The sequence below is a fragment of the Pholcus phalangioides genome, unplaced genomic scaffold (genome assembly GCF_987345545.1).
Source record: "Pholcus phalangioides strain wild (caught in Gottingen) unplaced genomic scaffold, Ppha-v1.0 ptg000011l_1, whole genome shotgun sequence".
NCBI classification, from domain to species: Eukaryota; Metazoa; Arthropoda; class Arachnida; order Araneae; family Pholcidae; genus Pholcus; species Pholcus phalangioides.
Window position 1 is genome coordinate 51725446 of NW_028301604.1, and position 27840 is coordinate 51753285.

The 27840-nt window shown below is 36.6% G+C and overlaps 1 protein-coding gene and 1 long non-coding RNA gene across 2 annotated transcripts in view; one reads left to right on the plus strand and one right to left on the minus strand.

Annotated features, from left to right (window-relative positions):
* LOC149080545 (protein qui-1-like) overlaps positions 1-27840 on the plus strand; it is a 149618-nt gene that overhangs the window by 57007 nt on the left and 64771 nt on the right. Inside the window, exons 8-11 of the mRNA XM_089239645.1 lie at positions 454-625; positions 7258-7461; positions 21712-22567; positions 24117-24292. Of these exons, the coding sequence (XP_089095771.1) occupies positions 454-625; positions 7258-7461; positions 21712-22567; positions 24117-24292 (1408 nt within the window). The remainder of the gene's footprint in view (positions 1-453; positions 626-7257; positions 7462-21711; positions 22568-24116; positions 24293-27840) is intronic.
* On the minus strand, positions 4139-6196 carry LOC149080546 (uncharacterized). Its single transcript, XR_016193510.1, has 2 exons — positions 5776-6196; positions 4139-4353 (listed from the first exon to the last, which is right to left on the minus strand). It is a non-coding gene; the product is annotated as an uncharacterized LOC149080546 (long non-coding RNA).

Sequence of the window (27840 nt, forward strand, 5' to 3'; positions counted from 1 at the left end):
TGGTTGTGCGCTCCATCAACTCTGGCGTGCGGCGATAATCATGCTCGTCTGGCATCGGCCTTAATATGAAGAAAGTTTTTGATCAGAACATATCAAAATAAAGATAATTATTAAGAGAATTTATAAAATAACCTTCACACACAACACAGCAGGCATAAGGTTAATTTAACAACTTGCGTTCGAATCACAGTTCGCACATGGAAGCATATTTTAGCAGGCTTTCAGAATCGACGTAAAGCCATAAATTCTGGCATAATTAGACCAAGGCTGCATAAAATCACCGCGGGACAAAGAAATTATAAAGTATGAATGCACTACAGAGATCTGGTTAAGTTCTAAAAGGGAAATCTACTGTGAATATAACCACCTTTTTTATGTTTAATAAACATTCAGTTCCTTTATACAAGTTTATGCACTCGGTTAACTTTTTTTTTAACTTGGTTTTTTTTTCAGGATTCCCTGGGCTGTCGGAGGTCTAAATCGAAGCAATAAGGATCACCAGCGATATTTGGAAAATTTTGGAAATGCCATTTTTATGAACATGAAAACATTAATAGATGACGATCTTGCAACTAGTATTCCTGACTGGATAAACCTTCCTCCCACAATCCGAAAGCCAATTCAAGTTTGCCGATTTCTTTCCTTAGTTATTTTTCATATTACATATATGAAATATTTGTTTATGTAATTTTGAACGATAATCTATAATCAATTGAAAACCCGGTTATACTACCCAACAACAGTTGAAAATGCTGTGACAGTATTCTTCGATGTGTGTATTTTTTTCATCCTTTCAGCTGATCAAAATAAACGCAAGTATGGATCGTAGAAGCTAGGCCGATGAAACCCCTATTTGCTTTATATACCAAATGACGTTCCGCGGTTTCCTGGATTCAATGCCAGCTCAAACTCCTAGTTCTCCTGGGTTCTTTCCTGACCAGAAGTAATCTGCCACTTGCGGTCATAGTAGCCCAGGTCAATAAGACACTGACAACATTAAAAAATGTTTAAAGGTATCACGAGCTCGATACCCGATTCGTATTTGCCAGAATCTTTCTTGACGCAGAGATACAACAGAAAAGAAAAAATGTGGTCTGCGATATGATCACTGAACACATTGCTATCGCAGCACGTCCCTCACCGAGGAGTTAACGCACCAACCCCCTCGGCGGGATAACGAAGTACGTCGTACACTGACGTTCATTAATAGCCTGTAGATCCCTGTCTGATTAGCCTTCGTGTGCCCGGTCTAATTACCATGGTGCGACAAAAATGATTAACGATTTGTCACTTGAAAAATCAATGACCTCCCACCATGAATACATGTATCATATTTACTTTTAAGCGTGCCTATTATGATTTAGTTTACGACACGACGGAAGGTAAAATACTACTTTTTTTTCAAATCCTGTTAAGCAAAAAAAAAAAAAAAAACACTATGCGTCTGAACAATCTCCAGAATCTTTGAAAATGTCTAACATTGTCCAGAATGTCTAACTTTTTAATCAATCAATCTTTATTTGCTCATATACTTGGATTGATAACAGTATAAATGTGGTGGGGCAATAACAATACAGTACATGCAAGGACGATATGCGCATAAGATACGAAAAATAACTTGACGATACGTATAACTTAATACGCAAAAATATATAAATTAGTACACAGAAATATGTATAAATTAGTATGTAGAAAATATAAAAATACGTACATAAAAAAATAAAATAAATATAAAAAACTTTAAGAGCGAATAACATTCGGAATATTGGGTGGATGGAAAATTAATTAACATTGAACAAAAACTACAAGTGACAAAAAAAAACTAAAGATACTGTTATGATATCGATTTGTGTGGCCATTAAGATAGGTTACAGTGCCATCAGTCGAGACTTCTTCCACAAGTTTGAGTCTATATGGATTATAAGTCGAGCAGCTAAGTTAAAATGTGAGACTAATGGCCGTATTCACCGACGGCTGTTAACATGCAAGCGCCTGCTAAAACGATGGTTATTTGGAAAACGGTATTCTCCGCGCTTCACAGACCGGTTAGCAGTCGGTTCTTTCGTGAAAATGTAGCCACTGCTATTTCGGCTGTTAAAAAATGACAGGCATGTTAACGCATGCGCGATTAGTGTGTTTTCGGACTTCACTTTTCTTTCATGTTTATTTCGTGGACTTCGATTTTTTTTGGGGTATTTTTCGAAAATTCGAATTTTATTCGCGTTCTGAAGTTTCGTTTTTTCTTTCTTTCTCTTGGTAATTCGAAGTCCATTTTACGGACTAAAAAAAAATTTTTTTTTCAATATTTTTGACAATTCTAATGCAGTTGGATCCCGTTTTAACGAATACCGTTATAGCGAAAATCTCGTTTTAATGAACACTTTTCTCATCCCCCAGCTAAGTTTACGTAGGAGCAATGCTAAAACCTGTAATAACTTCATAACGAAATTTCGTTATAATGAAGTGATTTCTCCGGTATCTTGGAGTTCGTAATAACGGAATTCGACTGTACAATTTCAGACTTGAATTTTTTTTTTTTTTTGGTAATTTCTTTTGCGGAATTCAAATTCCTTTTTTTCGGTTTCTTTCTTGGGTACTTCAGTTTCATGAACTCTGAAATGCATATCGCGCTTTTGGGCAATTCAAAGTTAAATTTCACGGACGTTGAATTACCAAATATATATTTATACAGTTGAATCCGCCTATATAACATTTTTCATAAACCATCATGGGAAAACGCTTTAAACGGAAAATCTTATTGTTGAGAATGATTGGGACCGAGGCCCCCACACATAGGCGGAGATAGACTGGGAAGTCTGGGGGGGACACGATGTCAATTCATGTATACATTAGACCTTTGACGTTGAAAGGGGGGGGGGAAGGAATGCCTCCCGCCCATGTTTCCTCAAGGGCGGGGCTGACAAGGCTCCTGTCCCATGGACAATTACTATAATTTTTTTCACGCTATAAATGCACTATAGAAGGGCCAGCCAGATCCCAGCTCCAGGATGGGGGGACATGAAAATAATTAGTCTTAATAATCGAGAAAAAGTTGTGGGGATGTTATAAGCGTATCGGCTGTATATGTAATATTAATAATAATGAAGACATTCAAATTTCATTTTCTGGACTTTGAATCTATTTTCGTATATATATATATACATATATTAGAAACGAATTCTATTTCATTGTCTCTGCATTCAATTTTTTCTGTTCATTTGGTAATTTAAAAAAATATACTTTAAACCATCGGTTCTCAACCCCCTTTTTTGACTCGCGGAGCCCTGTGGGAAAATTTAATTACTGATCAAAGTTACTGGTTTATTTCTACTATTTAAAAATATTTATAATCATTTTTTTAAATTTCACTGTTTTTTATTATTTTCCTCGAGCCGCGGAGCCCTGGAGAGTGCACAAGGGCTCCGCGGAGCACCGGTTGAGAACCACTGCTTTAAACTATTGAAAGAAAAAGAATTGATCAATAATTTTTTTCCTGTATTTTTGATGATTCGAAGTTCATACACTGATTAAAATTTCTAGGTGTTTTTTCAGAGCCACATTATAAATTTCATATGGCACATAACTTCTCATGTGTTTTTCAAATTTTTTTGTTCTGTTGCTAATGTCATAATGGAGCAGTGTACTGTAGTTATACTGTGCAATTTCATTATGTATTTGAATATTACACAGCACAGTATATATTTTGCATAACTGCAAAATGTGGGTAACTATATAAATTATGTACTTGTGGATGCTCAATATGAGTGTGCATTCATACAGCATTTTTCGAGCATAACTCTTGATATAATTTTTTTTTGTCAAACTCAGCTTCTCAATGTAAAGATAAATGGTGCTTCTTGATACAATCTGTTCGTAGTCCAATGTTATTAGTAATCTAATGCACAGATGAGAAAATGTATTTCCATATTTTGTCATTTCCAAGATTTTTTCAGCACAAATCTCATACGAGGCGGCATGTTTTCGAATACCTTGAACATAGAGACGTTTAAATTTTTCCTGCAAAATGGTGAACATATAAAACATGTTTTTGTAGTATAAAGACACTGTACTCTGAAATAATATTTAAAAATCAATTGAAAAAACAAATTGACAATTTCGAAAAAAAAGTCAATCAAACTTTCAAAACTATAATTGCTATTTATTGTACTCATAAATGTATTGATAGAATAATTAAAAGGCAGAAAAAAAATTTGCATGAGCCAGTCTTGCTGTATGATCATCTCAGACAAATTGTCGAATTATCTTTTGTGAAAAGAAGTGCAGAACCCCCAAGTGTGGTGCCTGTAGACTGCTTGCTTAGGAGTTGAGAGGTTTACTTGATTTGAAATAATTCTGTAATAAAGTACAGTAGCCAGAAATTAATTTGTGTCAACTTTTGAAGTATCAACTATATTTCATACTACTTCAGGAATTTTACTTTACACATGAAACAATGACAGTGAAATAATAATGTAGATTACAATTTTTATAGCTTATTTAAAACTCAAAACCAATGAAAATAACTACAAATAAGAAATAATGTAATACTCATAAACTCTTAACCTATTTTTCTGTTTGCACAACACTTATTTACGTTAAACTCTTTCTAAACGTATTTTTTTATTCCATATAATTTTATTAGAGATGTGAGGTGAGAATATTCATTTTTCTTTTAAATAATTTACTTTTTTTTACTAATTTCGTTTACATTGTGAAATATAAGTTGCCTGAAACATTACAACAAAACAATTTTTGGTACAATCACCCCCCTATTAATCCTGGTCATGATGAGAGGTTTTAAAAGTTTGTATAGAGATTTTAGAAACCTTTAGATTAAATTCTTATATAAACAGTTATTTTAAAATTAGATAAATTTTCAGAAATAAGTTCACAACAAAAGAAATTAAACCAAAGTTGATTGATAAAGGAAGCTATTCCTATATGGTAATCTTCATTCTAAGATACAGAACTGTTCAATGAACATACACTTAAATATTCTGTATGACTCACTTTTCTTTAAAAGTTGTGCAGTTCAGCCCCATGTAAAAATCGTATAAATTGAAACAAAAATCATTCACGAAAATTAAAGTATTTGTATGCTCGACACTGGGTCATAAAATAAAGGGTAGAATTTATCAAATTATTTCATATAATTGCTTTAAATTAACCATGCCATCAATAAGTTGCACAAATTTTTCTCGGAATGTAATTTTTTCTACATTTTTAATAGTAATTATACACTTGCAAATGATGTTTCACAATTAAATAGCATATTCTCTTCCCATCCCCATTGACACTGTTTACAAACAATGCAGAGTATTGCTTACAAACTGGCATTTCTTTGATGGCTCAATCGAATACACATACATAAACCTCTGCTTTTGAATAGAAAAGTATTTGTAATTTTATATGGAAAAAATAGAAATCTACTTTTTTTTTTTTTCGTGAAATCAGACATTAATATTTTTTCAGCATTTGTGATATTAAAAAAAGCACTAGTCGTCACATGGGAAAATGAGGTGGGGATGTTGACAGAGCTTCAGCCCTGGAATGGGTTGATCGTAATTTTTTGTTTTTACATTCTAAATTTACATCAAAGGGCCCACAGAAAATCCTGGCATGCGGCCCGGCTTCAGGATGTGGGGACCTTCGTTGAGGGATAATCAGGGACCACTCAGCAACATTATATATCGCACTTTGGATACTTAAATTTGTTTATATAATGATTTTATAAAAGGAAATATAAATAACTGTTAAATAAAGCTTTACACATACCTCATCAACTGCTTGAGAATCATAATCAGATTCCTCCATCTCCCAGAAATGCGATCGAGCATGTTTCTTGTGACGAGGTCGAAACGTACCAACGTCCTAAACATCTGTTTCTTGAAATTTCTCTAATTCGTTACTTTATTCAATAAAATAAAACTACCAATAACAAAAATAAATAACATCTTGCGGCGACAGCCAACGCGATCGTCCTCCATCTTGTTTTCAAAAACAATCGCAGCAGCAGAAGAAAAAAGAATAAACACGTGATCGATATTGGCGAATCAGCATCAAGATCATCATCATCACTTGTTAAACGCCGTGGCCTTGTCACAGCCGCTCACTGGTTAGCCGAGAATACCGATTTTTTCTAACATACGCGATAGCATTCATCCGCATGTTATTCGACCGGCCGTTTAACAGTCGCTCCGTGAATACGGCCATAAGTAAAACCTAAGTAAATTACTAAGGCCGGGATTACACTATAAAAGTTTTATAAAAGTTCATTTGTAAAACTTGAAAAATGCAACCAATAGGCGGATCAGTTAAGTTCGCTCGAATGTAACAGATGTGTTTATTGGTTACATTTTTCAAGTTTTATAAAAGAATTTTTATCAAAGTTTTATAGTGTAATACCAGCCTAAGGCCGGTATTACACTATAAAAGTTTGATAAAATCTCTTTTATAAAACTTTAAAAATCCAACCAATAAAGCTCATAGGTTACATTCGAGCAAATGCAACCAATGAGTTTATTGGCTGTATTTTTCAAGTTTTATACAAGCACTTTTACAAAACTTTTATAGTGTAATCCCGGCCTAAGACATATATCCTCATGTTGCAAGAACGTGCAATTAGAATATGCACTCGCGTGGATTTTCTTTTTATTAAAATAAAAGCTCTGCCGCCTGGCAGTCGAGTGGTTAGGGAACTAGCTTCTCACTGTGCAGGTCTGGGTTCGAATCCCGGTTCGGGCATGGATGTTTACTAACACTAACAAATTCCTGGACGGATCATGCTGATCCCCTGGGAATACGTGAGGATCACGTTATAAAAAAAAAAGTTCTAGGGAAATCAAAGCGCAATTTAATTATGATATGGATACCTCTGTTTGAGAGAGGAGATAATGCTCGAGACTCTCCCTAACTTTTTAAAGTATGAAGCCCAGTATTTTTTCTTTTTTGACCGCCACAGAACAGTTTGCAGAAAATCTAAGCCGCACATCAGTGGGAATTTCTAAACTAACAAGCTAAGCTCTACCCGGAATGGTTTCGTAAATGTGGGTTCTGAGGATGAAAATGAATAACCATATACTTTTCAAAGCTGAAATTCGTATTCCATTCATTGTCCATGATGCAATCGAATTCTAGTTGGGTTTTGATCCGCTTGTTATCGTTAGTGTTCCCCCATCATCACTTTAATTTCTTTAAAAAAAGAGGCTCATAAAAATTATTTTTTAATTTAGGAATTATTGTTTTTATTTACTTTAGGAAGTTATCCGAGAGTCACAAAGCCATTTGACGAACTGCCGAAAACATCTGCAATCTCTTGTTGTTTCGCAATCATTAGACAGTGATTATGGACCATTACTGCAAATTCAACAATCGATGCTTAATCAGGAAGAATGCGTGAGACATTCACCAACTATTGTCTGTGGTCAGAATGGTTGTGGCAAGTCGACGCTTCTTTCACAGGTATCGGTATAGTAAAACCTCGCTGCAACGATACTGGATATAAATCCATCTACAACGATATTTTTTTTTCAAATCGTGTTTATAATTACGACTATTCAATTGAGTATACACAACTACAGGAAACCGAATTACAGTTGTGAAAAGAATACATAATGCCAAAAGCACGAAAAAAAAGACAAATGCGTATAGTGTATATAAATAAAATCACTCAGAAATAAAATCAGACAAAAAATAAAAATCATCAAAAACAACATACAACGCACACATAGGGAAAGTGTCCATATACCGTCCCCCCAAGCAAAATCGTTGATTCTGAACATTTCTTTAGAATTAAAAATAATTTCAAAACTAATTTAAGTAACTCAATTCCATACCTAATAGTGCTGCAAGTGTGACTGAACTAAATAATTTTTTTCAAACCAAAAAAAAAAAGTAATAATCCAAACAACGCAAATTTTAGATTTTCACCAAAGGTGTCCTAATTCCGTCCCGTACCTCTTTCCAGTAAATATCTACACATTTATTTTAGTTGCTTGTATTTATTAGATATATAGTAAGAAAAAAATTGTGGTGTGAAAAAACACCAGATGCAGCTTTGGAAAGATTGAGGAGTGCTGTAGTGAATTCCTACTTATTGTTACATATGTGGCCGAATCTACATATTTGTGAAATGAGAATGTTTCTGAATATTTTAATGTTGATATTTTTGAGTGCCAGTTGCTTAAATAGTTAACAAAAAAGTTGGAGTTTTTTCTTTTGTCGTATACAACTGTTTCCCATTTATTGTTGATTTTATATATTTTTATATCCAGGAAATTGATTTGTCTTCTTTTGTGGTTTCCTTCAGAGAAAGCTTTTCAGTGTAGATGTTGGGAAAGATACTGTTAAAATTGCTGTTGTTGTTGCGACTCCCACTGCTTCCCAACAGAGGGAGGCAGAGGTACCATATGTACGAGCTGTATTATTATTATTATTTCTTTTTCCTTTTTTTGTGTGAGTATATTTCAGTAGTACACATCATGTAATTGAGGAGAAAAGAAGGACAGAGCGTCTTCTGTCACTCTGATTTAAGAAAAGATAAGATTATAACGGTTTTGTTTTCGACTAAGTGTTGTTTAATTCTTGCCCAGTGTGTCATTTCATTCATAATGCGAGAGGGGTAAGTTTTTAATTTTTATTTGGTAGAAACATGATTTAAAATTAAATTTTAGATCGACCCGGACGGGTTCCGCTTTGTCGATCCCTACACGAGTGGCGAGCCAGCCAGGATAAAGAATTTTTTATTTTAAGAGTTTTTAAATGAAATAATTTTAGATTTAGTTGAAAAACAATTTTTGGATTTTCCAAGTGAAATAAGTTTAGATTTTAACCGAAGGTATTTTATTTGAAGAATTTCCATCATGGAAAAGTTAGTTAGACAACGAAAGCCAATTAGAAGTTCATTCACAAAAACGGTAAACTCTCTTAAAGAGGAATTAGGTAATGAACCAGTGAATCAGAGTGAAATTCTAGATAAATTTACCAAGCTTGAAGAGTTAAAAGAAAAATTAGAAAATCTAGACAGTTTGGTTCTAGATGCACTTCTAGACTTGAAAGATGTTAGTGATGATGATGTCTCAAAAGAATATGATACCACCGAAGAGTATAGAGATGTGTTTATTACCATCAAACGTCTGGTAAATGAGGCATTACAAAATGCCAGTCCAGAACAGGGCAGTAAGGCAGAATCTGTCATTAGTTTGAATAGGCGTACTCAGTATAAACTGCCAGAAATTGAGCTTAAGAAGTTTGATGGCGAGCTAATCAATTATTTACCGTTTTGGGCTCAATTCAAACAAATTCATGATAATGATGAACTGAGCGAAATTGATAAATTTCATTATTTGTGCCAGGCTATGCAATCTGGAACCAAAGCCAAAGAATTTATCAATGCATATCCTGTCACAACGGAAAATTATGAAAAGGCAATTAATGCTTTAAAACAGAGGTTCGGTAAAACCGAATTATTGATTGAGGTCTATGTAAGAGAATTATTAAAATTGATAATTGATAATTCAGGCCATAACAAAAATAAGCTGCCCTTGGGAAAATTGGTAGATAGCATAGAAGCTCAGTTACGGGCCTTAGAATCTATGGGTGTTGATTTCGAAAGCAATGGAGCTTGGCTATATCCCTTAGTAGAAAGTTGTTTGTCAGAAGAAATTCTAAGGGCCTGGCAACGCTATTCGTATTCTTCCTCCCCCGCTTTAGAATATTCCACAGATGTGCACTCCATCCCCAATGAAGAATTTCCCCCTCAACGACAACCAAGTTCAAGGTTAACGAGACTCATGTCTTTTCTGCACCATGAAGTAGAAAATGAGGAAAGGGTGTTGTTGGCAAGAAAGGGATTCGAGGGAGGAAGGGATCAACGACCCCGAGAAAAACAGAAAAAGGGAGATTCTCCCCTTCCCACAGCAATAAACCTACATGCTGGGAACGTTAAGTTGAACTGTATTTTTTGTGATCGTCCCTCACATGAGAGTAAAGATTGTTTTGAATCTATGTCTCTTTCACTGAATGCAAAATTAGAAAAAATTAAAGAAAAAAAATGCTGCATGAAATGCATTAAAAGAAATCGCATTGCAAAATTTTGCCGTACCCTCGTCCGTTGTCATATTTGTAATAAAAATCATCTCACGTTACTATGTCCCGAAACACCTATGAAAAAGGCAAAAGATAAACGTACGATAGAGGATAATAAAAACCTTTCTTCAGATTCAAGCACTGTGCAAAGCACATCTGTTCAGGAGAAATGTACTTCATCTGTGGCATTAATGACATTAGAACTTAAGGTTACGGGGAAGTTCTCAAAGCAAGTCCGTGTGCTTTTAGATTGTGAATCGCAAAAGTCGTATATTAAACGGTCCACAGCTGAAGAATTGGGCCTCGAATGCGTCACAGTGGAAACTATATCGCATACCTTATTTGGGGGTTCAACAATCAGTGCTAAGCCCCATAAGAGATTCCGTGCAACTCTGGGGGCAACCGATAGATATTTAAAAACACAGTTAGAATTCGAATTTTTGAGTCAGGAAGTGATTTGCGGAAGCATCCCACGGTTAGCCCTTGACAGTAAGCTACTAGAAGAGCTCAAAATTAATAGAATATGGTTAACCGATGTTGGAACTAATTGCCCAGAAGTGGAGGTACTGATAGGCGCAGACATATATGGTAAGATTTTGACCGGACGAGTGAAACAGTTGTAAAGTGGTCTAACCGCCATCGAAACAAAGTGGGGATGGACAGTATGTGGGGAGAAGAATGATAACAAATGTCCAATTGACCGCTCCGCTAGCACTATGACAGTGACAAATCTATCAATAAGGGAGTTAAAAATTCCAGAATTATGGAGCTTGGAAACAATTGGCATTGGCGAAAACAGGAGTCATATGACTAAAGCAGAGGAGGAAGAGCACGCTCAAGAACAATTTTGTGGATCACTGGATAGGAAACAAGATGGTAGATACTGTGTAGGATTACCATGGTTGGACGGACGTCAAGGTATTCCTTCCAATCGACACATAGCCGAGAAAAGGTTGTATAGCGTTACTCACAAGCTGAAAAGAACGTCTACTTATGATGATTATGGAAGAGTACTTAATGAATGGGAACAGGAAAGAGTAATAGAAAAGGTACCCAACAATGAGTTAGACCGAAAATGTCACTATTTGCCCCATCATCCTGTCATAAAACCTGATAGTTTGACCACCAAAATCCGACCTGTATTTGATGCTTCTTGTAAAAGTGGTAGGAATCCCTCACTCAATGATTGCCTGGTAAAGGGACCGTTATGGTTGAAAGAAAATAGAGATACCTGGCCTAATCTAGAAGTGCATACAGATGAGCGTCTAGTAACTGTAGAAAGAAAGAAATCGTCCACTGTAAATTTAAGTGTTAATGCTAATAATGAAAATTTTAGTTGGTATAAAAAATTCTCTAACTTCTCTCGCATTGTGCGCATCTTTTGCTGGGTGAGAAGATTCATCTTGAGAGCACAGAAAAAAGTCATCCCGAAAGGGAAACTAGTGGATGCATGTGAGAAGGAGAACGCAGAAAATCTCCTCTGGAATGCGCTAAAATTAATTGATTGGATTAAAGTTACCAACGATAAGCATTTATCTCCAATCAAGTGGAAATTCATCCCTCCTACTGCAGCCTGGTGGGGAGGATGGTGGGAGAGACTGATAAGATCAGTCAAAGAACTCTTAGTGCGGGTCCTAGGCCGATCATCTCTACATTTTGAAGAACTCTATACGATCATTTGCGACGTTGAGGCTACAGTGAACCGCAGACCTCTCACATTCGTATCAGAGAATTCTGACGACCTGGTGGCGCTTTCTCCAGCATCCTTTCTCCAAGAAATCCCAACATCAGGAGTTCCGGATCTTGACGTGATTGATCATAAGAGCTCCAACGCTAGGCTCAAGTACCGTCAGAAGCTCCGAGGTGAATTGAGAAGCCGTTTCCGAAAGGAGTACTTGGGTCAGCTGATTCAACGGTCAAGTGAACAAGGAAGGAACTTCCAAGTCGGCGATGTGGTCTTGGTGGGACTGGAAGACAAGAAAAGAGTGTTGTGGCCCATGGCCAGAATAACAGAAGTTCTTCCCAGCAGAGACGGTAGCACGCGCGTGGTAAGACTCCAAACGAGATCTGGAACTCTAGTTCGACCTGTACAAAGACTTTACCCGTTAGAATTGAGTGACTCACAAGATCCGGTCATTAAATTCAGCGAACAGAGAAGGTCTAGATTCGGTCGAGAGCTGAAAATACCGGACAGACTTATATTGTGACACTCAACAGTCGTGTGTGCAAACAAAATCAACTATATGTGTCGCACTACATAATATGTATTTATTTTATGAATGTCATGCATTTTTATACATGTTTTCATGTACTCAAATTTTGAAAATTTAACTTTTATTATGGGTTATTATGCAGAGCATATGTATTTTTCAACTTTTGTAGTTGCATGTGTATATATATAGCTATTTTTTGATTCTATGTAAAGTAATGTTTATTTCGGAACAATATTTTGTATAATTGGAATTTTGTTTAGGCGCACTGCAATTCCAATGGTGGGAGGATGTTGCGACTCCCACTGCTTCCCAACAGAGGGAGGCAGAGGTACCATATGTACGAGCTGTATTATTATTATTATTTCTTTTTCCTTTTTTTGTGTGAGTATATTTCAGTAGTACACATCATGTAATTGAGGAGAAAAGAAGGACAGAGCGTCTTCTGTCACTCTGATTTAAGAAAAGATAAGATTATAATGGTTTTGTTTTCGACTAAGTGTTGTTTAATTCTTGCCCAGTGTGTCATTTCATTCATAATGCGAGAGGGGTAAGTTTTTAATTTTTATTTGGTAGAAACATGATTTAAAATTAAATTTTAGATCGACCCGGACGGGTTCCGCTTTGTCGATCCCTACACAGTTGTTGAAGATGCAATATGAACATCAATGTAACGAAAGCCAATAAAGTCGTATTGCAGTTTAGATTTTTGTTCGAAGAAGTGGAGAAAGAGGTTGTTGAGTGGCGGATCTCTCCCCATTGGTATTCCTTTAATCTGTGTGTGGATATGTATGCCATTGAAAAGGAAGTTTTCAAGAATGCAGAATTTATCAAGGTTTTTCCAGTGTGTGAAATTAAATTTAACGGAACCTTCTCGTATTTTTGAAAGAGATGAAAACAGATGTCAATGAGCTTATTGTGTGATATATTGGTGAAAAGGTTTTCGAAGTCATATTTGCAAATGTGAGATATGTTATTGTTGTTGATGACGTCAAGGACCTTATGGTTGTTGTTAATGATAATGTTTTCTTCTTCGATGAATGAGAGTATATTGTTCAGTGCTTTAAAAAATATTTTTCCTGCAGTATTGTAGCTCCCAGAAAAAAGTTGTATTGAACCTGAAAAAAATGATTCTGGACCTTTGGATCCGATTATTGAAAATGCCAGACCATAGATATCCTAAACAATGTTACCTCCGTTTGACCGAAAATGCAGAAAACTCAACACCAACTCTTTCCCCCGAACTGGCTGGGCTTCGTATGGCAAATTTTGGACGAAAGCGCTTTTTGTTTCTTAAGCGAAGTGAGGAACCCGATCATCATCCGTACTTATATTCCCCTTATCATTCAATCACTGAGAGATCAAAGTATACAAAATGACATATCCACGTATTCAAAACTCGTCGCAATTTCCCCAATACAAATTTTTAAAAACGAACTTCGGTCAGGAAAATTATCTCGATATAAACTGGGAAATTCGTGTGAAACGGGTTTCCACACAACTTAAGGCTGAAACACACTACACTGACCATCATGCCAGAGACGTGGTAAATTCTGATTCGTGGAAATTCTGTGACGTGGGAATTATACGTCACATAATTTGTACGTTACAGAATTTCCACGAATAAGATTTCACAAATTCGTCATCATGCCTTAATGCATAATTAATGCATCTCTTAAAATATCAGACCAGTGTACACAACATATAATGTCTGATATGATCCCGTGCCATCTGACGTGTCATAGTTACACGTCAAGTCAGTGTAGTGTGTTTCCGCCTTTAGATTCGGAGTGGACTCGATCTTCGTGAATGGTAGAGTATTGGCGATAAATTAGGAAGATATCTGCTCTTTCTATAATGAAAGGGTATCAGAGACTTGGCAGCATGTGATCCTGATATGCAGGATTTACATTTATTACAGAATAAAATACTTGGGAGCCCCCTACAATAAACCAATCCTTCATATACTTTATAAAAAATGCTGATAGACATTTTATATACAAAATATTATGGTTTCTTTCCGACATCTCAATGTTTTGGGACTCATTTGCATTGTAGCCTTTTATAACCTTTCATACAGTTCTATTATTATATCTATTTTTGTACAGTGTTGAGCACTTACAATTTAGTTATTCGTTTCCTGTATATAGTATTGCGAATAGACGTGTAAATTTTGTTGTATAGCATGCATATACAAATACAACGCCACAACTGTCAAAATGCCCATTGAGGTGGCTGAGAAAAATATAATGGTCTTGCCTTTCGTCACCCGTGCCTTCATTTTCACTTTATATTTCATTGCATTATTGTTAATTATACCTTTCATGTTGTCACCTTTGCAATTAGTTTTAAGACCAGAGCAATAAAATTTGAATTTCAATTAAATTTTTGTGAAAACTTCCTGTAATTTCTGTATATTTTGTAATTTTGTATACACATTTTTCTCATGCTTCATTTTGCTTATAACGTGAAGCTCTGTATATTTTCAAATATTGTATTTCTTCAATATGTTTTTTACTCACTTTTCATTCCATTTTTTTCGTCCAACATGTTTTTAAGAAGGCAGGCGTCGAGGAACAATTGTTGGCACTTTTAATAAGCTAAATCTATTAGATATACGGTTTTTTAAATTAAGAATGTCACACATATAGGAATACAGTACATAAAAACGTATGTTTATTACAAATTTTACAAAGAAGTTACAAGCATTTATATCCCAGCAATTAGTTAAATTCAGAGTTAAGTTGTCTAGGAGGTGACAATATTAATAGGCCTATTTAAATCATAATAAAAATTGAAAATGTTTATGGGCGTGTGCAAAAATCACAAATGTAATTTTTTGGACTGTCGTACCCACTGTATTCAGAATGAGTACATAATGCACATAATGCAGCTGTACCAAAGTTCATTATTACGAAACTCTCCACAAATCATACACATTGTCACATCAGGATGTAATAAATCAAAAGCGTCATCATCTTCATTACCGTCGCATAGAATTTTCTCGTCGATATCTTCTGACTGTCGACAGCTGATCAAAGTCCTCCTGCCATAATTCTTAGCTGCTTTTGTTAAGGTTCTTAGACTGCAATTTATTGACTTTTGCGTTGATTTTGGGTTTTTCAGTTTGAACCTGTCTATTTACAACTTTTTTCTTCTTTTTTTTTTGTCGGTCTTATTATTGACCTTATATTTCTTGGATGCTGCTCTGTTTTTCTTTTGATTCCTTTTTTGTTGTCTTCTTTCTTTTTTCCTTCAACTCTTTTTGCAATTTACTGTCTTCAAGAACTGATTTCACGGGTGAAGATGTTAAAATAATAGAGTGGTGCAGTTTTCCATCTTTTCCAGTTTTGGGTCCAGGGTCTTTTGCTGGCACTGGTGAGAGCTCTTGAATTGTTGTTTTGAATTATCTTTCCGAAGATGTGCCTGGTTGAGGATTAGTATACAAGTCTTCTGATACTGAAGGAGTTGCGCTGGTTTCAGTGGAATCTGCCGTTTCAGAAGCAGCGTTCTCATACTCAATAACTACTGGTTGGATTAGGACAATACCGCCACATGGCGGAATTGTCTCACATAGGAGGGGGTCTGAATTACCCCATTACGACATTATTGTAGTTTGGAGCCTACAGTTAGCAAAGTACTGGAGGGAAAAAATGAAATTTTCGTGCCAAGCACCTGATAATATGCACTATTTGTTTATATCCTAGCAAAACTGAAAAATACTCACCTTTGTACAAATGTCACAAGTTGAACGGATAGTGAAAACTATAGAATAATGAGGAAAATTTACTTATTTTTGCAAACAGCACGTACACTAGGCGCAATAGGTGCAATGGCGGTACTGGTTGAAGCTTCCCGCGTCTCCCGCTAGGGCAGCGCCTAACTGTTTTACCAAAACATTACGATTACGATTTCTGGCAGTGCCTATCGATATTTTCGACATTAGCTGCCCTCAAAACAGGCCCGCGGGGGACCAATGTGAAGAGTAAGCCAAGGGAGGATTGTATGTGTTTATGTGAAGTGCGTGTTGTAGTGTCAGAGTTTGGGAATTTAGACTACGTTAATTAAATTTAATTAATTAACCAGGAAAAACTCAACGTGTCCTTCTGAACTTGTTAGTAATATTACTTATTAATATTTTCGGCAGGAAAAGTGAACTGCTTCTGTGACGTCGGCTGGTTTGCGCTATAGTCTCGCCTCATTGGTCGGCTGAGTACCTGGTCAGGGATTGGCTGAAAAGAGAAAAAATGCACAAAAATACAATTTATTAATTCAAAATGAGTTTGGTGAAGAAAAAGATGAATAGAGTTAGTAATTTTAAAAACGATCATAGTGGATAGATGAAGAAGATTTTTATAAAAAATTTTAAAGTCATTCCTGATATTTCTATCAGAAATCACTGATTTTTTGTTTTTTATGGGATTTTTTAGAAAATATTTTTGAAAAGATGGGTGAAGGAAAATGAAGAAAAGGATAGATTTTGCAAACGCTAATGTTTGCTAATTAAATTGGAGCTGGTCTCTGCTACTAGCGTTCTCGCTTGCTGCTTCACGAGAATATTTCCAGCCTCCTTCAGAAATCGCTGGAGTATCGCTCTCTTATCTTTTTTGGAGCTTTGCTGGACGATATCCTGCATGCAAGACTTAGCGAACTCGAACATATCGTATGTTGAATTAAGGCTAGCCGCGGATTCAGAGTCCGAGTCTGTAGAAGTCGACGACGTTCCTTCTCGCGTCGTGAAACTGAACTCGTGTAAGTCGCTGCTTTCCTCGCACTCAGCTGCGGTGGCACTTGTGACGCCGGCACCTCCATCGGTTGGCTTCGGGGAGCTACTCTGCCCAGTTCCTTCGTCACCGGGCCGGGTCGGCTGCTTCTTGCCTTGACCTACCAAGTTGTCTGGTTGCTTGCCACAGTCTGTAGGTTTGGATTGCATTTTTTGCCTTGCGCTGCTCCTTTACCAAGTCCGTAGACGTGCCTGCTTTGGCATTTCCTGCCGCGTTGATACTGTTCGAGTTCCGGCTGTCCGCAATTTCTTGGGTTTTCTGTCTCTGGTGGTCCTGGAACTGTTTCCAGACCTTTTTGGGGATATGTTTAGCATAATTAAAGTTTTTCCCGGATTTTCTGAAAGTTGCGGGCGATATGGTCACCGCTGTTTCTTGAGTATTTTCTTTCAGTTCGAGGTTTTTTCGAAGTTTCGCGAGTTCAGTCTTGTACACCAAACAACCGCGGAAGACACTCGGGTGCCCTTCCCCGCAATTACTGCACACAGGGGGATCGATTCCGCGTTTCTTAATGCACTGTTTCACATCGTGAAAATCCGCACAAAACCTACATTTTTGGGGTAGATCACATTTGTCACCGCGGTGACCCCATTTCTGGCAGCGGAAGCAAATACTTAAAGTCTGGCGATTTGGATTCCAGCGATGTCTTTCGACTGTTATAGCAACGAGTAACAGTTGCTTAAGTCCTAAAATTTCTCTGGACTTGTCGCCGCTTGGCAGGTCAACTTTCCATAGCGGAAGAATTTTAGACCGTAGCCGCCGCCTTCGGGATCGCATGTGAGTTACTCGGATCGGTTCAAATCCATTTTCAACAAGTTCTTGTTGAATGTCTTCAGCGGGCATTGCTGAGTCAAGTCCGCGTATGATCACGCTGAACATTTCGGCGTCAGGTGCAGACTGCCTTAGGATTTTTTCACCGTTGAGAAACTCGATGATCTTGTCTCGATCCGAGGTGTTGGTGAATGTGATTCTATAATCACCGCGCGTAAATTTCACTTCACACGCGGCGTGACACAGTTCTTGAATTTTCTTGGCCACCGAACGCCATCGTCGATCACACCGGATCACCAGCGAGTACTTTTCTCGCTCTGTTCGTGGCCGTCTGGCTCGCCGATCGCTGTGGGCGGAGCTTCGTCGCTGCTAGTGACGCGCGATTGGCCCGTTTGAACCGGCGCGGCCATCGAATCAGGAGTCGGTGTAGCTGGTCGTTTGTCCATGTCCCGTGCATAGGCCTTTTCACCTTCCTCGGGAGCGGGTTTATCCAGTTTTTTCTGCAGTTTCTCCGGTTGTTTTTCAGGGGTGGCAGTTATCCGGGGCTGTTCCACTGTCTGGGCCCAAGTTCTTGGTTCGGGTTGTTTCTCCTGCCTTTGCAGCTGGCTTGCTTGTGCTGGTTCTTTCTCTCAGGAAATCTGGGATTTTTATCCAGTTGGTGCTCCTGTCCCTTATGAGCTTGGTGATCCTCTGGGAGAAAATTTCGCCTTTCTCTGCATTGACCTGCAGGCTAAAGTAGCAGATTTCAGTGTTTGTCAGAACTTTCTTGACATACTGCCGTAGGGCCATCTTCAGCTGCAGGACATTCGCACCTTCCGGTTGTTTCTGGATTTCTCTGTAGATTTCAAAGATTTTTTTTGTAGCATCTTGTCCCCCCTCGCACGAGAATTGGTCGGCTGCGTCGAAGTGTCCGGCTAGGTAGCCTTGGCACCACAAGTTGTAATGGCGGCTGGTTCGGCTAAGGAAGCTGAATATTGCGCTGACTTGTGCGGCAGCGTTGGCCTTCTTGTCACCGAAGACTTCAGACAGCTTGGCCCAGTCGTCATTTTCTTCGACGAGCACCTCCCCGTGCAGGAAGCAGGCAGGTTGTGCTTTGATGCTTGACATTTCAGAATTTTAAAGCAATTCCTAATTATTTGTTACATTACAATCTGACTGAGTACGGATATGTAGCTTAAACTTTTAACTGACTATTACAGCATTGTGGTTTGCTAGATTACAGCAATCTCGGGAGCTCAAAACATGCGTGCTCTCTCTCTCGCTGTCACATCGAGAATAGGTAAATTGCCAAAACATCAATTCCGCAGTAACTGCTCTACGGAAATATCGGACTTACTAGACGATTCGAAAAGGTCCAATGAATGTTGAAACATTCGGAGTATGATAACCATACGAGATTGTTGACTGTTCGTCCTGGAAGAGGAAGAAAACCCGTTTCTATAGACGTAGTACAGGACGTTTCGCTTCAGGTGGAAGAGGACAGAGCTTTTCTCGTGGCAGCACTAGTGTCAGGCGTGTAGCAGCAATACCTTCTAGATAGCTTAGTATCTAGGAGGTATTGGTAGCACAGGCGTTGTGTGTGGATAGTCCACGTTCAACTGTCCATAAGATCATGTGGAATATTATCCGTACAAACTTTCACTTGAGCAGCAGTTGCTTCCACATGATTATGACGCTTGACTCCGGTTCTCACTGCAGTTTCTAGCTCGCGTTGAGGTCGATTCAGAATTTCCTTGGAATATCCTCTGGATAGACGAAGCGCATTTTCACTTGGATGGTGCAGTCAATACTCACAACTGCCAAATTTGGGAACCAGAAAATCCGTACGCTATCTTAGAGGCTCCGTTGCATTCACCAAACGGTATGCTGTGGATTTACTGCATCATTTATTCTCGGTCCTTACTTCTACTACGAGTTACGTTCTACAGGTCCAGTGAGATGTTCGATCACCGGGAAGCTATATGCATTGCTGCTACAGAATGAAAATGTTCCGGCTCTGCAAGCACGTCACTGCTTTGCAGGCATAATCTATCTTTATGCAAGACGGAGCTCCTCTACACGTTGCAGGGTGTGTTAAGAATGTTCTTAAAACACATTTTATAGAAGAACGTAACATCAGCCGGCACTTCCCTAATCTATGGCCTCCCGATCCCCGGACCTTAATCCATGCGATTTTTGGCTTTTGAACGTCTGGCAAGTCGTGACAACCCAAGAACTTTACCTGACATTAAAGGCAGCCTTTCACACCACGTACTGAACATTTTCCCGCACACACTTCGGTCAGTTGTGGAACATGCCATCTTGCGATTTCACGTGGTATCTGAAAATAATGGCCATCATATGGAACATGTTTTGTTGCAGTAACAAATTGTAAAAGTACAAAGGTTTTTAACAGCTGGCTGATGCGAAGATATATTTTGGAAAAAGAGAAAATTCAACTGCCCCTGCGGGGAATCAAAACGAAGTCCTTTCACTTTCCGGGTAAACGCCCTAAACCACCAGACTACAGGGGCAACAAATATCTCAATCTTTCCTTGGAGCTCATGTGAACTGAATAGGACCGTTCATGGACGGTCAGACCTAACTCAAGCCAAAGCTCACAATTGCTGACAATGCCACTAGATGGCGACTTATCCGAGGATGATGTCACCCTTCGCTATCCATACAAAGGTTTTTAACAGCTGGCTGATGTGAAGATATATTTTGGAAAGAGAGAAAAAATATTGGTGTCTGCATAAAAAGTTGGTTTTTTATTGTAATAACTATACAACCCCTTACAATATGAATGACGTATCTGAGATCTACACGTTCTTTGCATACTTTTTCTAATTGGAAGTATGCTTTTCTAGGATCAACGGTTCGCCTGTAAAACGTGGTTTAGGCCGGTATTACACTATAAAAGTTTGATAAAAGTAATTTTATAAAACTTGAAAAATGCCACCAATAAGATAATCGGTTGCATTTGCTCGAATTTAACCTATGAGCTTTATTGGTTGAATTTTTTGAGTTTTATAAAAGGGATGTTATCAAACTTTTATAGTGTAATACCGGCCTTATGGACTTTCCTTACACTACTCTGTATATATACAGCAAATAATAATGCAGTATATAATTCATCCTATATTTTATTTCTTGTGATAGTTTTAAAAATCGCGTAAGAAGGTTCAATATACAACAGGTAAGAAGGTACAACATATTTCTATAAAATGAAATTCATGTTCACTTTCATAACATTTTACGTACTTATGAAATGGAAAGATGCTGTGTGTGTGTGTAATTATGCTCAGATACACCAAACCACGCTTGCATCAAGGGAACACGTACGACGGAAGGTAAAATATCGCGGTCACCCTTGCTTGTTCTCGAAGCTCTTCGGCGGTACCCAAGGTTGTCTTGGTGGACTAGTCAGAAATTAAATCTGTGTATTTCTATTTTCTATCTAACTTAGGCCGGGATTACCCTATAAAACTTTTAAAATAATTCTTTTATAAAACTTGAAAAATGCAACGAATAAGCGTATCGGTTACATTCGAGCAAATGAATCCAATAGGCTTATTGATTGTTTTTTTTCAAGTTTTCTAAAAGATCTTTGATCAAACTTTTATAGTGTAATCCCGAGAGATCAGCACATCGTAGTTATAAATTTAATGAAATATCACCCAACACATTCGAGTTATAACAACTTTGTTTCACTAGACTTGCCTTTTAAAGCGTGTTACGCCTCTTAGAGATAATTTTGTTTTAATTCATGTATTTTAATCAATTCCATAGTAGTAGTACTCACATGATTTATACCTTATAATAAACTGGTTTTAAGCATTCTTTTGCAATATCAAATAAAAACATTTTATTTTTTCTTCGAGGTTTTCATGTATTGTTCTGAATGGCTTGGTACAGACGTTGTCCGCATTGTAAGACACGTTGGTCAAAGTCCATGTACGGCTTTCACCCCCGAGCTTTTACGTAATCTTTGCTTACACATATGTCTTCGCTTCGGCTTTGAAATCGCACCATATAATTACAGTTTTGAACTTGGCAAACTCAGCATATGGTTTCAAGATTTGCTCAAGTTAGTCGAATCCGAAGACAATGATTTAGTGATAGTACTTGACAATCTACACGAACTTCGTTCAGCTCCCAACAACCAAGCTGCTATTCTAGGCTGGTTGCCTTGGAATTTACCATCAAATGTGCATATAATTTGCTCTATAGCGGAAGAAGCTGAAACAGTTCTTGGTCTACTGAGATCCCGGATATCAACTGGGGAAAACTTCATCAGGATACCTCCGCTAACTTGCGAAGCTGCGTTGCGCATGCTACAATCTAATCTTAACGACAAAAAACGCACGTTAACTCAAGATCAATTGAATGCAATCAAGCAGAGATTAGAAGGGCAATCTCTGTCCGCACTCTATGTGAAACTTTTATCTAAACTTGTAAAAAAATGGGAATCATATACAATTGTAACTGAGAAAGATATTCCTCAAACTATAGATGAGATTACTGAAATTGTACTACATGATTTGGAACAAAAATATGGGAAAGAAACTATCAGAAAAATGGCTATTTATCTAACGTGTACTAATTTTGGTTTACGCGAAGTGGAGGTAGTAGAATTGTTGTCATGTGGTGAGTGGGACGATCAGCAAATGGAAACATGCGATACTAAAGTCTCAGAATTTTCCACAACTGGCTGGTTTAATATGAAAAAGGAACTCGGTAAGTTGCGTTCTTTATAACTTCAAATCTAACTGCTCTTATCTATCTGTTATCTATGTTACCCATTATTTTGACCAATAAACTTTGAAGTTTTTCTTAAATTAAATATTTATCAGAAAATTTTTTCATGAACTCAAACATCTTCATACTGACTCAAAATGAAATTGAAAATAATCAATCATAAAAGTAAAGATATACTTGAAAAATTAATCTCAGGTGAATAAAGTAGGAATATAAGTGGTGAATATTTAACCATTTAAAGCACAGCAGAAATCACTAAACCCCCTATAATATAATGTTGTATCTTTTTTAATTAGAAAAGGCTTTCTCTTCCGATTTTCAGCAGGTGCAAACCAAAGGACACAGAGAAAAATATTCCATTGAGAAATCAACTTTATACAAGGCTTCTCAATGCTGAAATAAGTCTTTTAGGGAGGCGAGATATCTCGTCAATGCCACTGAAGGACTAAAACAAAAAGAAATTGGCGATTTGACTATACATATACACAGTGAAAACTCGCTACAATGATACTCGATATAACAATAAATCCCTCTACAACGATTTTTTTTCAAGTATTGTTTGAAAATGTTTATACTCTAATATTAAACTGCTACCTCTCGATATAACGATAATCTCTCTATAACGATATTTTTCTTCGTCCTTAGTGTACCGTTTTATCGAGGTTTCACTATGCTGTACACTGCTCGAAATGGCTGTGGTCCCCATACAATTCATGGCTCAAAAAACAGAAAACTATGTATTTCTATTATGGCCGGTGCACAGTTTTGTTTATTTTTTTGATTTATCGACCCCTTACGCCAGAAACATGAATGTGCAAATTCTTGGGGGGGGGGGGGAATAACTCGGAAAATGGTGTTTGAACGTTCAATCTACCCATGTTACTCTATGAATGTTATTTTGCTAAAATGTGTCACACACACACACACACACAAAACATTGTTTCAATAGGGAATACACATTCACGTTTCTGGCACAAAACTTAGATAGCAAAATAAAGGACCCAACCATCTGATAAACCAAAAAAGTGAAAATTTGCACGTTCATGCTTCTGGCGCAAGGGAAGGGGGAGGCAATATTCAACAGGAGTGTGTATGTATTTCAAGTAATAATTTTTTATTGTAACTGATTTTTTTCTCTTCACCTTACGCCGGTATTACACTATAAAAGTTCTTTGACAAAGATCTTTTATAAAGTTTATTTGACACAAAGATCTTTATTAAGTAGATTTGACAAAGAAATATTATAGTGTAATGGTCAACTTTGAAAAAGACGAAGATAATTTTGATAAAGACGAAGTAAAAGTGTATTTGAATAAAAGGTTTATAAAAGAACTTTTATAAAAATTTTATAGTGTAATCCCGGCCTTACGTGAATGTTTTTATGTATAACAGTATAAAAAAACAATATCGTGCATTATTTGATACATCAATCGATAAATTTGATCGACATTTTAGTTGATTCTTGAAAACTTCACCATTCTCTTTACATTCCTTTAAGTTTATTGTCCTTTTTTTAAAACTATTCCAGCTATTTTGACTAGAGTTTACGTTGTAGACCAGAGGCCATATTTACAATGGTGTCATAGATCCGTTGCAGAGACTGTACGAAAAAAGTATTTAGGAAGCTTACAAGAAGTGCAATTATGTCATGCTGATCTTTCCAACGCATTCCATTTGGGCTTCCTTATGGAAAAAGAAAAAAAGGTGCCGATTTTTTTTTAACTTGATGTTTCTTGAGTACGAGAACTTCAGAGTATTACTAAAATCTTGAACATTCGTTTGAAATAGACTATATTGCTTTCAAATTTATAATTTGTTTACCCTGTAGTTCAAAATAAGATCGCACCAAACATGTATCTCGATCAATTCGTATAACGACGAATTGACAGACTACTTTCTCCGCAAAAAAAATCATGGAAAAGTCCAAGTAAGTCCATTCCAAGTTCATTCCAGTCTCGAACCAAAGTTCCAGTAACCTGGATTTCAACCTTTCGGGGTAAATGGCTTATATCCCCTAAGGGACAGAGCCTGGACCATGACTGGTCTTAAGGGGGTTGGTGCACGCAAATTTTCCAAAAAACACATTTTCCAATTTTTCAATTTTTAAATACTGTGAAATTTGCTGCGTCTAACTGTGCTTAAGTTTTTGTTCTACCTGTATTAAAAATATTTTTAATGTATTTTTACATTAACTGCTGGCAGGCATTACACATGCTAATGTTTTTCACTAAAATGCGTTTTTCTCAAAACTATGTTTATTATTAGATAAGGAACATTTTTTCGAACATCGCTCATTCAAATGTCATGAAACTTTGTGTGTCTCTCAACACTATAGTGTTACATACTTTAACACGAGATTTTCAATTAGGATTTTAATTAGGATTTTATTAGGATTTCAATTGTTGGTTGTTTTTATATCGAATTTTAACTCCACCAATATGCAACTTTTTCAAAAACCATCAAAATGTACCCATATTTTGTGCCGTAAAAAATTTTAAAATAATTTTAATAAAAAATCCTCGTGTTAAAGTGTGTAACACTACAGTGGTGAGAGACATACAAAGTTTCATGATATTTGAATTAGCGGTGTTCGAGAAAATGTTCCTTATCTAACAATAAACATAGTTTTGAGAAAAACGCATTTTAGTGAAAAACATTAGCATGTGTAATGCCTGCCAGCAGTTAATGTAAAAATACATTAAAAATATTTTTAATACAGGTAGAACAAAAACTTAAACACAGTTAGACGCAAAAAACTTCATAGTATTTAAAAATTGAAAAATTGGAAAATGTGTTTTTTGAAAAATTTGCGTGCACCAACCCCCTTAAAGTAACCTGTATTTCAGCAATCCGACCAGTTCTTCTCTATGTCATAGAACAGTGGTTCTCAACCAGTGCTCCGAAGAGCCCTTGGCGCTCCGTGTGCCCTCTCCAGGGGCTCCGCAACCAATCGAGTAAAAACCCCATTAAATTTGAAAAAAAAAATTATGAACATTTTCAAGCAATAAAAATAAATCGGTAACTTTGATGAATAAAATTTCAATTTCTCCGCCATAGAAATATTTTACCGAAAAGTTTTCCGCGAGTCAAAAAGGTTTAGAACCGCTGTCATAGATAAATCGTAAGTGGTGGTGTTGCTAAAATGAAAAATCAGTCATTATAGCCTAAGGCCGGCATTACACTATAAAAGTTTTAGAAAAATTCATTTATAAAACTTCAAAAAATGCAACCAATAAGCGTATTGGTTACATTCGAGCGAAAGTAAAAAATGGGCTCATTGGTTGTTTCTTTCAAGTTTTGTAAAATAATCTTTTACCAAACTTTTATAGTGCAATCCCGGCCTAAAGAAATATTAAATTCTCGGTACAAAAAATAATGATTCTGTTCAAGTGATGCAAAATGCAATTATACACCACACTTGAAATAAAGAATGAAATTTACACATGGACATTGTAACTGAAAGTAAAGGCCCGTTTACACGCGGTAAGTGATTAAGTTGTTAACTAAATTTTAAGTTGCCAAGTACGTTACAATGTATGCAGACGATAAGGGCCGTTTACACGGCTTTAGTTGGTAAGTGGAAAGTGCACAAGTGATTTAGTGGTTAAGTGAAATAAAAGCGTTCTATTTTTTCCGGTTAAGTAGACCTATGCGCATGCGCCAGTGGGCGTGACCTGCCGCTCTAGAGGAGACCTGTATCGTCGGCAAAATATATTAAGTTTCCATTTAGTTTAAGTTTGCAAAATTCGTTTATGTATATGAGGAAAAGTACAGGTCCTAGAACTGGTCGCTAACCCTTTTTTACTTCGAAATAAAAGTACTAATTTTTTCATTTATTTTAACTGCTTGTTGTCTTTATAATAATACGTTTCAAACCATTTCAATAGATTTCCTCGTATTCCATCTGAGTAAAGTTTCTTAGTTAGGATATTTAGGTCAACGTAATCAAAAGCTCTTTCTACATCTAAGAATATGGTTATTGAGACTATTTGTTTAGGTTATATCCATTATTTAATCCATTGCATAAATCAATTATAGACATTTCTGTATTTTTTTTTCTTTTGGAATCCATATTGATTAAATGCAAAAAATTTTTGATGATTTAAAAAATTAAGCGGTTGTTTCTTTATACATTTTTCTATAACCTTTGAAAAAACAGGATTTATACATGGAAATTATACAGGAATTATACATGGAAATTATACAGGAATTATACATGGAAATTATACAGGAATTATACATGGAAATTATACAGGAATTATACATGGAAATTATACAGGAATTATACATGGAAATTATACAGGAATTATACATAAAGGAAATTATACGTGGATTTTTTTGTGTATTTTTTGTACAACTTTTCTTTGTAGTTTATTCTCTCTATAATTTCCTTGGTAATTCCTTTTTTTTCTTGGCTTTTTTTGGATTTTTTCTGTTTTAGACCATAGATTCGAGTTCAACGTTATCACATCAATGAATAGTTTATATTTATTTTGAGTATTACTCTCTCTTCAATCATAGTCTTTAGATTCAAATTTGAAATGAATTTTTCAAATTTTTCATAGTTTATTATCGTTATTTGTTCATTTGTTTTGTTGATTTTTTATATTCTTTTCCAAAAAGTTGATGTAACCTATTATTGGGTAATGGTCAGTGACTTGAGTTTTATAAACAGTGAATTCTTGTATAGTTGTTTGTTTGGTTCTATAGAAAGCATGGTCAATACATGTCATTTCTTGAGATATGAACGTTTAAGGAAATTCGTCACGCAACTTTTTGCAAATGCTTCCAGTATCGTCAGATGATTTAAAAGACGTATTCACGTCAAAACATTCACATAGCCAATCCGGTATAATGGTCTAAAATGAAGGTCCCAGGTAGCCAAATCCTAAGGTGATCAACCGCCTCTAAGGGCTTTTCTCATCCTGGAAAACCATTTATTGAGTGAGTTCGGTAATGAAAAGAAGCCTAGCAAAACTTGAAGCCGCAAGATTCAAGAGGATGGTCAGAAATAACCAAACATTAATAAAATAAGCGAACTCGCGAAATTCTGGGAAACGAATATGGACAGATCGCACACCTAGTTACCATCCAGTCACGAGGCAGAAGGAGGGAATCAACTGGAGGATCAACGTACGCTGCGATCGTGACATGGGCACGCGGAAACAATTCACAAGAATCTGAAACGTTCAGTTACAATGAAGTTCACTTCATACACAACAGTCATGTCCCGTCTGTCCTAAATACACAGT